This window comes from Muscardinus avellanarius (genome assembly GCF_963383645.1).
Source record: "Muscardinus avellanarius genome assembly, chromosome: 12".
Taxonomy (NCBI): Eukaryota; Metazoa; Chordata; class Mammalia; order Rodentia; family Gliridae; genus Muscardinus; species Muscardinus avellanarius.
Genome location: NC_137798.1, coordinates 94,842,934 through 94,853,472, shown reverse-complemented (window position 1 = coordinate 94,853,472; position 10,539 = coordinate 94,842,934). Strand labels below are relative to the sequence as shown.

General features: G+C 51.8%; 1 protein-coding gene across 1 annotated transcript; it reads left to right on the top strand.

The window, feature by feature from the left end:
• Positions 1 to 8,808: 8,808 nt before the first annotated feature.
• Positions 8,809 to 9,906, top strand: GPR68 (G protein-coupled receptor 68; the record flags this gene model as incomplete). The annotated part of the gene is made up of 1 exon (XM_080706891.1): positions 8,809 to 9,906. The coding sequence occupies one exon, from the start codon at positions 8,809 to 8,811 to the stop codon at positions 9,904 to 9,906; it is 1,098 nt and encodes a 365-aa protein (XP_080563017.1).
• Positions 9,907 to 10,539: the final 633 nt, after the last annotated feature.

Sequence of the window (10,539 nt, the reverse complement as noted above, 5' to 3'; positions counted from 1 at the left end):
ACAGCGTCAGCATGCACGGCCAGGAGCGGGTAAGTGTTGCTTGCAGAAAGTTTGACGTGTGTGTATCTGTCTCTCCGTGATGGATCATAAAGCTAATAGTATCTTTTCCTATGATTTGTGGTCAACAAAGCTTAAAGGCAGCAGACCTGCTGCATGGGCCACTGGGTTCTGTATTCTGATCCATCCTAACTGTACTGTGTGAGCTTAAACAGCTGGTTTGTCCTCTCTGGGCTACAGGTTCTGTGAAGTGGGTTAAGAATTCCAGCTCTGCCCACTCACAGGGACATTGTGAGCCCCAATGAGACTGAGTTTTAAGGTGGTTATAAAGGAAGCCGGGCGCGGTGGCACACCTTTGTAACCCCAGCATTTGGGAGGCTGAGACTGGAGGATCATGGTTTGTGGACAGCCTCGGCTACTTAGTGAGACCCTTTGCAACTCAGCGAGACCCTGTTTCAAAATAAAGACTAAAAAATAGGGCTGGGGGGGGGTGTAGCTCGGAGGTAGAATGCCCCTGGGTTTTATCCCCCGTGCTTAAAAAAAAAAAAAAAATGTTACAAGGGCTTTAGAACCGAGACTGTGGTCCTTGTCATTGCAGAAGGGTGGCTATTTGGCAGAAGGATGGGCGCCAAAACGCAGCCTGATTTCTACACCTTCTTACATGGAAGCAGCCTCTGATATTAGCTCTTTTAGGAGAGGAAACGGTCCTGTGTGAGATGTGGAGAGGATTGGTCAGCTTGAGGGACGGGAAGCTGGGCCCACAGGAAAGTCCCCAGCTTGTGGGCCGGGGCGCCCGAGCAGTCCCTGGCGCTGTGAGTAACTGCCTGCGTGCCCGAGTGCACCGCACAGGAGAAAGGGGCGGTGAGCTAGATTGCTGTGTCTGTGCCAGCTGCAGTCCAGGGCCTGGGCTCCTCCATCCCCTCACCTGGAACCTGCAAAACACCCTTAGCTGAGCTCAAACAAATGCTTCCTTCCTGTCGAGGGCTCAATTTCTCTTAGTCGTTAGAGTCCAGGGAAATGTCAATGTCGACCGAAGATGTGCTTCTAGGCATGGAGTCACTTTCTGGGCAGTTTTCTCAATTTCTTAGCTGGATGACACAATGTCATTTTCAATTTTGTTCCACAACCCCCTCCGCCCGGGGAGACCACAGACCAAGTGCACAATAGGTTTTCTTTTCTCAGCGGGTGTGGCAGAAATAGTTGAGCATCCTCCAGGTGCAGGAGGCTGGTCCAGGATGGAGGCTGCTGGCCCTTGCAGGGCGTCTCGAGGCTTGGAGGTCAGAGAGTGAGGTGTACTGGAGAGCGGGGGCTAGCTGGAGTCAAAACCTGGCTTCCACGTCCCAACAGTGGAATCATGAGCAGGTTGGCTCACCGTTTTGAGCCTTAATTTTTTTTTTTATCTGTAAAGTGGGGGGCAGTGAGTGTATTGCCAAAAGGGAGAACAAACGTATAGAAACGAGCGTGGTGAGTGGAGGGCTCTGGACAGATGAGGCTTGGTCTTTCCATCGCATCTGTCTTCCACTTACAGAACACTTCTGTGTCCATTGTGGTCTTTGCTTTCTGAGGATTGAGTTCATTCCAAAGTCCAGGTAGAGAAGGGCACTCCTGGCAAGGTGTACTTTCCATCTGAGGGGGGGGGTGTCTGTCCTCAGGAGTGGTAGAGGGGTGCGCTGGCTGTGACAAAGGCTGGGTGAAAAATCAGCACCCTCTGCCCCATTCACGTGCCTAAGCAGAGAGGAGGCCGTGGAATTTCTTCCTCCTCACTGTCCTGTTTCTACCTACGACATCTTTGCTCCAGCACCCAGCCTCCAAACCCCATCCACCACCTAGCCACTCTCCCACCTCGGCTCACCCATCTGCCCACCCATTCACTCATCCGTCTACCCCTCACTCATCAGCTCATCCACCAATCTCCACACCCACTTAGCTACACACCCTTTCACCTCCCACGTATTCATCTATCCACCTACTCACTCATCTGTTTGTCTGTCTACCCCACACCCATCAGTGTACCCACCCACCCACCTCTCTCCCCATCCATTCATCCACCAAGTAACTCTTAAAGGAGCCAGGCGTGGTGGCGCACGCTTGTAATCCCCGCGCTTGGGAGGCTGAGACAGGAGGATCGCGCAGGTTCGAAGCCAGCCTCAGCTACTGAGTGAGGCTCTCAGCAACTTAGTGAGACCCTGTTTCCAAATAAAGTATAAAATAGGTCTGGGAGTATAGCCCGGAGGTAGAAAAGCCCCTGGGTTCCACCTCTAGTACCAGAAAGAAAGAAAGAAAGAAAAAAAGCTCTTAAGGACCAGGCGCTGGGGAACCTCTCGTTTTCCTCTGGGTGCTCCCCACGTCCTTTGTAATTAGGCGTCAGTCTCCACAGCTTCTTGTAGTCCCCTCTTTGGCCAGGTCGTGCCATGCTGAGCTGCTTTCAGTTCCCCGAAGGCACTCATTCTCTCCCTCTTGTCTCTAACCTGTCACATTTCCCACAGGCAGACAGCTCCCCTGCTTGGGCAGCCCTTCCTCCTCCTCTTGGTCTTAGGGCAACTGTCACTGCTCAGGATAAGCTTTCTTGGCTGGGTTAGGCCACCTCCAATGAATTCCCATAAAATCATGTTTTGTTTTGTTTTGTTTTGTTTTTTGTACTGGGTACCCTTCTACCTCCGGGCTACACTCCCAGACCTATTTTATATTTTTTTATTTGGAAACAGAGTCTCTTAAGCCAGCAAGGCTGGCCTCGAACCTGCGTGATCCTCCTGTCTCCGCCTCCCAAGCGCGGGGATTACAAGCGTACGCCACCACGCCTGGCAATCCTGCGCTCTTTTTATGAGCTAGTTTCATTTATCTTCTCCCTCCATCATAAGAACGCAACCTGACTGTAGGCTCTGGTGTTGAGGGTATCGGCTTCCATATGTTAGATATTCAATGAGTAAATATTTTTATATGAACGACTACTTGGATGAGTGGGTAAATGGATGGATGGGTGTAAGGGTATGTATGTTTAGATAGATGGATAGATGAACAGATGGATGATGGATAGATGGACAGATGAGTGGTTGGATGGATGGATGGATGAATGGATGGATGGATGATTGGAGAGCCATGGGAGCAGGGTTTACATTTATGTTTCAGAGGACAGCTGGAAGAGGGAGATGGGCAGCCAGATAGGAGGCTGCTGCACTGACTCCAGGGAGGAAGCCTTGACCAAGCCAAGGGTGCTGGGGAGAGAGCTGAGGAACAGGAGGTGGATGTGGCCAATACTTAGGACTTGAAAATGGCAGGCCGTGGTAATTGATGCTGTAGCTGAGAATGACCTGAGTGATTGGACGGACAGGTGGGGGCATTGCTTTCAAAAACAGATTAGTGGAGAAAATGGTAGGCCCAGGATGGGCCTCACGAGCATGTCCTGTGAGATGTCAGGAGCTGTTTATGCAACCTTGAGCCTGGGAGAGGCCCGGGAGTCTTCAGTGTGTCATGGGGTTGAGACCGCAGAGGAGATGCCAATCCACAGAGGCTGCATGGAGTGAAAAGGGTGACCCAGCACTTAGTGTGTGGGGAGGTGCCGCAGCACCACCAGACACTGATTGGCACATGTGGTGTGTTATTCCTGTCTTCCGTACGTGGAGGTTTCCTGAGGGTGGGGGCCCTTTCTTGTTCATCTCTAAGTCCCTTGTGTCTAACCTGGTGCTGTGAACATTGTACCTTCTCTACAAATACTCAGCTCAGGAAACCCAACGGTGCTGGACAGTCAGGAAAGCTGCATCGTCTCTCTGGACCTTAGTTTTCTCATGTCTACAATAACACGGCTGTTGTGAAGCTGGGACAGGAAATCAGAAGTAAAACGCTCTTGTACAACTGAAATATTTGGCAAATAAAAGGTGTAGGCTTTTGGATGGGTTCGGTCACTGGTTCTTGAAAGCCTGTATCAGTCTGGACATGCCCAGGGACCGTGTCCCATTTCTGCCTACAGGTTCTGCTGGGTCCTAAGTTCCCTTTCCAGCTCTCAGCCCCCTCCTTGGGGACTTGTGCAGGACACATGCTCAGGAGCTGGGCCCAAGACCTTCTGGACCGTCCTCATGCCCTGCTACTCAGAGTGTGGTCCATGGCTCAGCAGTTTGGCCGCCTCCACATCACCTGGGAGCGTTTTCAAAACGTGAAATCTTAGCCAGGCGTGGTGGCGCACGCTCGTAATCCCCGTGCTTTGGAGGCGGAGACAGGATCGTGCAGGTTCGAAGCCAGCCTCAGATGGCTTAAGAGACCCTGTTTCCAAATATAAAATAGGTCTGGGGGGGATAGCCTGGAGGTAGAAGGCTCCTGGGTTCCACCCGCAGTACCACCAAAAAAAAAAAAAAGTGAAATTTTTGCCGGGTGTGGTAGTGCACACTTGTGATCCCAGCATTCAGAAGGCTGAGATAGGAGGATCATGGTTCAAGGACAGCCTCTGCTTCTTAGTGAGGTCCTTTGCAATTCAGTGAGACCCTGTTTCAAAATAAAGAATAAAAAATAGGGCTGAGAGTATATATAGTTCAGAGGTAGAATGCCTCTGGGTTTCATCCCCAGTACCGCAAAAGAAAAAAAAAAGAAAAAACATGAAATCTTGAGTCTGCCCTAGACACACTGAATCTGGAAACTAAAGATGAGGCCTCATCATCTGTCTTAATAAACTTTTGAGGGATGCTGATACCCTGAGTTCAAGAACTGCTGTTTTTTTTTTTGTTTTTTTTTTTGCTCCAAAATAAATGTAGGAAGTACTTTAATCCATCATAGCAAATGTTTCTTCTTGAACCTGCAGGCTTGAATACTTCTGATTTTGGTTGCCATAATTAACTTACTGCTGGCCTAGGGAAGAGGAAGCTCTGAACCGCGCCCCACCCCGCGCGGCCCTGCACTCACCGCCGTAAACAGCGGCCTTCAGGCCCGGTGACTGCCAGGGAATTTCCAGGACCTGACGGGACATGTTTTCATGGGGGCTTCATCTGCTATGTTTTGCTGGGGCCTGGGGAGCCTGTGCTTTGAATAGATGGTCTCTTCCTGTACGTCCTGCCTCTCACCAGGAATGAATATAGAAGTGAAAGCAAAAGATAAACAAGGCTACTCGAGTGCCCGGCAAGTGGGGCTGTGAAATGGTGCAGCCAGCGTGGAAAATAGGAAGGTGGCTCCTCCGAGAACTGGACAGACAGCTGCGATATGGCCCCGTCGCTTGAGTCCTGGTTTGGAACCTAGACTAGAAAATGGGAACTCCAGCAGATTTGTGCCCATCCATGTTCAGAGCAGTATTTTTCAAAATAGCCAAAAGACGGGAACTGCCCAGATGCCCACTGACGGGTGAATGGACGAACAGAAGGTGGTGTGTGCCCGTCACTACATTTTACTCAACCATAAGAAGGCAGGAAGCCGGTGTGGGGGCGCACGCTTGTAATCCCAGCATTTGGGAGGCTGAGACAGGAGGATCGCGCAGGTTCGAAGCCAGTTCAGCTACTTAGTGAGACCCTGTTTCCAAATAAAATATAAAATATAGGTCTGGGAGTGTAGCCGAGAGGTAGAAGGCCCTTGGGTTCCAACCCCAGTACCACCACCACCCCCCAAAAATAAAGGAGGCAGGAAATTCTGACCCATGCTACAACATGGATGATGAATCGTGCGTGTGTGTGTGTGTGTATGTGTGTGTGTGTGGTACTGGGGATGGAACCCTTCTACCTCCAAGCTACACTCCCAGACCTATTTTATATTTTTTATTTGGAAACAGGGTCTCTTAAGCCAGCGAGGGGCTTCGAACCTGCGCGATCCTCCTGTCTCCGCCTCCCATCACCGGGATTATAAGCGTGCACCGCCACGCCCGACAACATGGATGAATCTTTCAGAGAGTATGTTAAATGAAAAAAGCCAGCCACGACAGCACAAATACTGTGTGTTCCATCTATACTCAGTCCCTAGAGCAGCCAAAATCATAAAGACAGAAAATAGAATGGTGATTGCCTTGGCTGGAGCATTAGTATTTTTCTTTTTCTTTCTTTTTTTTTTTTTTTTTTTGCGGGTCTGGGGATGGAACCCAGGGGCATTCGACCTCCATTTTTTAAATTTTTTGTGGTACTGGGGTTCCTGGAAGCCCTTCTACCTCCGAGCTACACTCCCAGACCTATTTTTGTACTTTTTTTATTTGGAAACAGGGTCTCTTAAGCCAGCGTGGCTGGCTTCAAACCTGCGCCATCCTCCTGTCTCCACCTCCCAAGCGCGGGGATTACAAGCGTGCACCACCACACCCGGCTTTTCTTTCTTTATTTTGAAACAGGGTCTCACTAAGTTGCAGAGGGCCTCACTAAGTAGTGGCTAAGGCTGTCAGGATCCTCTGGTCTCAGCCTCCGGAATGCTGGGATTACAAGTGTGCACCCCCATGCCCAGCCCTGGAGCATTAGTATTTAATGGGTGTGGACCCTCACCTTCCTAAGGTGGAGACGGGGTGGTGGTGGCTGCACCACAAAGCAAATGTATTCCAAGTGCTGAGCTGTCGCCTGAAAATGGTCAGGATGCTAAGTGGCGTGGCGTGTGTGTGTTTGTGTGCGCACAAATTAAAATAATGTATGTGTTTATATATAATATATAAAATACATGCATGTGTGTATATATATGTATATACACATACACAGTACATGTGTGTGCGTGCACAAATTAAAATATATGTGTGTGTATATATAATATACATAATATATTATATATATGCATGTGTGTATATATGGATATATACACACACCGTGAGTGCGTGGGGTATGGTGCTGGGGATTGAACTATTTTACCACAGCTAAAACAACAAGAAGCAGGTAAGGCAGTACATGCCCGAGACCCCGGTACTTGGGAGGTTAAGAGGAGGATCGCAGGTTTGAGGCCATCCTTAGCAACTTCACAGGAGTGTGGGTAGAAAAGAAAACGCCGAAAGGCTCCTTTAAGGAGTGATGGGGAAAAGAGGTTACACAATGCCGGTTTAGACCCAGTGAAGTTTTCCAGCCGAGAAAGAACAAGTGGTTCAGGCCTTTATCATGCGGAGTTTATAATGTGGATCTACAACAAAACATTTTATTCTGTCTCGCTCACACTTTATGTGCGCGTCCGAAGTCTGCCCAGTTCTCAGCAATGTGAACTTTTCATTGGTTCTTGTAAAATTATTGCGTGTGTGTGCATGTGCGTATGTGTGTGCGTGCGTGCGTGCGTGTGTGTGTGTGTGTGTGTGTGTGTATTACTAGAGATTGAACTCAGGGGCCTTCTACTTCCAAGATATAACCCCTAGTCCTTTTTACTTTTTTTTATTTTTTATTTTTTTGAAGTACTGAGGATGGAACCCAGGGGCATTCTACCTTCGAGCTACACCCCCAGCCCTATTTTTTATTCTTTATTTTGAAACAGGGCCTCCCTGAGTTGCAAAGGGCCTCACTAAGTAGCTGAGGCTGTCTTCGAACTGCAATCCTCCTGTCTTAGCCTCCCAAATGCTGGGATTACAAGCGTGTGCCATCATGCCCGACTTACTTTTTTTTTTTTTTTTTTTGGTGGTACTGGGGGGTGGAACCCAGAGTCTTTCTACCTCTGGACTACACTCCCAGACCTATTTTCTATTTTATTTAGAAACAGGGTCTCACTAAGTTGCTGAGAGCCTCACTCAGTAGCTGAGGCTGGCTTCGAACCTGTGCGATCCTCCTGTCTCAGCCTCCCAAGCGCGGGGATTACAAGTGTGCACCACCACTCCTGGCTTACTGATTTTGAAACAGGGTTTCGCAAGGTTGCTGAGAGCCTCACTAAGTAGCAGAGGCTGTCCTGTAACCTGTGATCCTCCTGTCTCAGCCCCCCAAGTACTGGTATTTTTTACAGGCATGCTCCAGCACACCCAGCCAGGTTAAAACTATCTTTCTTTCTTTTCTTTTAAATTTTATTTATATGTGGAACATATTGAAAATGGTATACATTCAGGCTGTGCTTGGTACCCTCTTCCCTCCCCCCATTCCCCTTCCCTCCCAACAATGAGTGTCCAGTTAACCATGCTATATTCATACTTTTACGCATATTCAAATGTAGCTCCTCCATTAATCAACCTCAGCCTTCTTCCTCTCCTCTCCTCCCATTCTAGCTTTGCTGAGGTTTCCCCTCCATTATCTGGAGTCCCTCTGGTATCCCCAGTGCTCCCTAATTTGGGCATACTAGAGAAAACCTATGTCCCTTCTCCACCATCTTTAACTCCCCTCTTGCCTTTGGGGAAATAAAATGCCCTGCATTTTATATCTGCTACTTGATGTGGTCCTGATACTGGCAAGGAAACTGAGGCTCAGAAAGGTAAGTCACGCTCACACAACCTGGTCGTGGCTGCCCCTGGCCTGGTACTCTTGTCCCTCAGCCCCTGGTCCAGACTTTCCCCAGCTCCATGGAGGAGGGGAGAGATAGCACTTGCCGAGAAGCATCCAGAAACTCGGGCGGTGCCCTGTCAAGAGGATCTGCATCTTGTTAAAGCAAACTAGGACACGGAAGAGGCTGGGCCTCCCCTGAGGCTGTCTGGAGGGGCACCAGGAGGGGCTGTGGCCTCGGTGTTAATGGACCTAATTCACAGTCCCAGGAGCAAGGAGGGAAAATGTGAGCCATGCTTCTTACTGTAGACAGGGCCCCTCGTTTCCACTAGTATCCTAAGCCTTTCCAACCTTTGACTTGCAGGCGTTTGCCCACCCCCAATGAAGCCCAGCCCTTAATATAGCTGCAGCAGCCACCATCTGTAACCAAAATGGCGGTGGGGAGACAGGCCCAGCCTCCGAGTCCATGAAGGCCGTGGCTTCTTCTGGCCCAAAGATGAGGAATGTCACCGTGGACAACTCCTCGCTGGGCTGCACCATCGACCACAGCATCCACCAGACGCTGGCGCCGGTGGTGTACGGCACGGTGCTGGTGGTGGGCTTCCCCGCCAACTGCCTGTCTCTGTACTTCGGCTACCTGCAGATCAAGGCCCGCAACGAGCTGGGCGTGTACCTGTGCAACCTGACGGTGGCCGACCTCTTCTACATCTGCTCGCTCCCCTTCTGGCTGCAGTACGTGCTGCAGCAAGACAACTGGTCCCACAGCGACCTGTCCTGCCAGGTGTGCGGCATTCTTCTCTACGAGAACATCTACATCAGCGTGGGCTTCCTCTGCTGCATCTCCATTGACCGCTACCTGGCCGTGGCCCACCCCTTCCGCTTCCACCAGTTCCGCACCCTGAAGGCGGCCGTGGGCGTCAGCGTGGTCATCTGGGCCAAGGAGCTGCTGACCAGCGTCTACTTCCTCATGCACAAGGAGGTCATCGAGGACGAGGACCGCCACCGCGTCTGCTTCGAGCACTACCCCCTCGAGGCCTGGCAGCGCGGCATCAACTACTACCGCTTCCTGGTGGGCTTCCTCTTCCCCATCTGCCTGCTGCTGGCCTCCTACCAGGGCATCCTGCGGGCCGTGCGCCGGAGCCACGGCACCCAGAAGAGCCGCAAGGACCAGATCCAGCGGCTGGTGCTCAGCACCGTGGTCATCTTCCTGGCCTGCTTCCTGCCCTACCACGTGCTGCTGCTGGTGCGCAGCCTCTGGGAAGCCAGCTGTGACTTCGCCAAGGCCATCTTCAACGCCTACCACTTCTCCCTCCTCCTCACCAGCTTCAACTGCGTCGCCGACCCCGTGCTGTATTGCTTCGTCAGCGAGACCACGCACAGGGACCTGGCCCGCCTCCGCGGGGCCTGCCTGACCTTCCTCACCTGCTCCAGGACCGGCCGCCCCAGGGAGGCCTACCCGCTGGGTGCCCCCGAGGTGTCTGGGAAAAGCGGGGCGCAGGGCGAGGAGCCGGACTTGTTAACTAAGCTGCACACAGCCGCCCAGGGCCCGAACTCGCCCAGGATGGGAGGGTCCCCCATGGGTGGGCTGGCCTAGCCTGGGTCACCCACCTGAGCGGGGGCAGGTGAGGCCTGAGCCTTCACCTCTGGCCTCCTGGTCCTGAGCTTGCTCTCCGGCTGCCCCTGCGTTGCCACGGGCAGGCGCCTCCTGCTGGAGGGAACCGTGGCCCGGGCTGCAGCCAGGCGCCCCTGGCCCCTGGAAGCCTCTAGCTGCTGAGCTCGGTGGCACCTGGCCTCCGAGTACGGGAAGGAGCCTGTCAGCTCCCACTCCTGGCTGGGGCTGCTGCTGGGAGGTAGACAGGGCACTGTCACCGTGACCTGGTGATGCGACACATGACGCTGTATTCTCTCCACGAAAGCTCAAGCCCTTCTCCCCAAATAGGCTGACAAGGGAAGATCAGTGGGAAGAAGGAAAGTGGGGGGCTTGGGCACTGCCTGTAGGGGGCAGCAGGCAGGACAGAATCCCCAGCTCCAGACACATCACACTTTTAAAGCAGATTCTCCAAGCCCCAAGACTGATGGCAAATGAACCTCGTGGCTCCCCGGGGAGGTTCCTGGGGCCCTTCAAAATGGCAGAGCTGAAGGTACTGAAGTGTTGGTACTGAAGCCAGGGTGTCCTTAACCACGTTCCTGACACAAATTGCAATTAATTCGCTTTCTGTCTCCACCT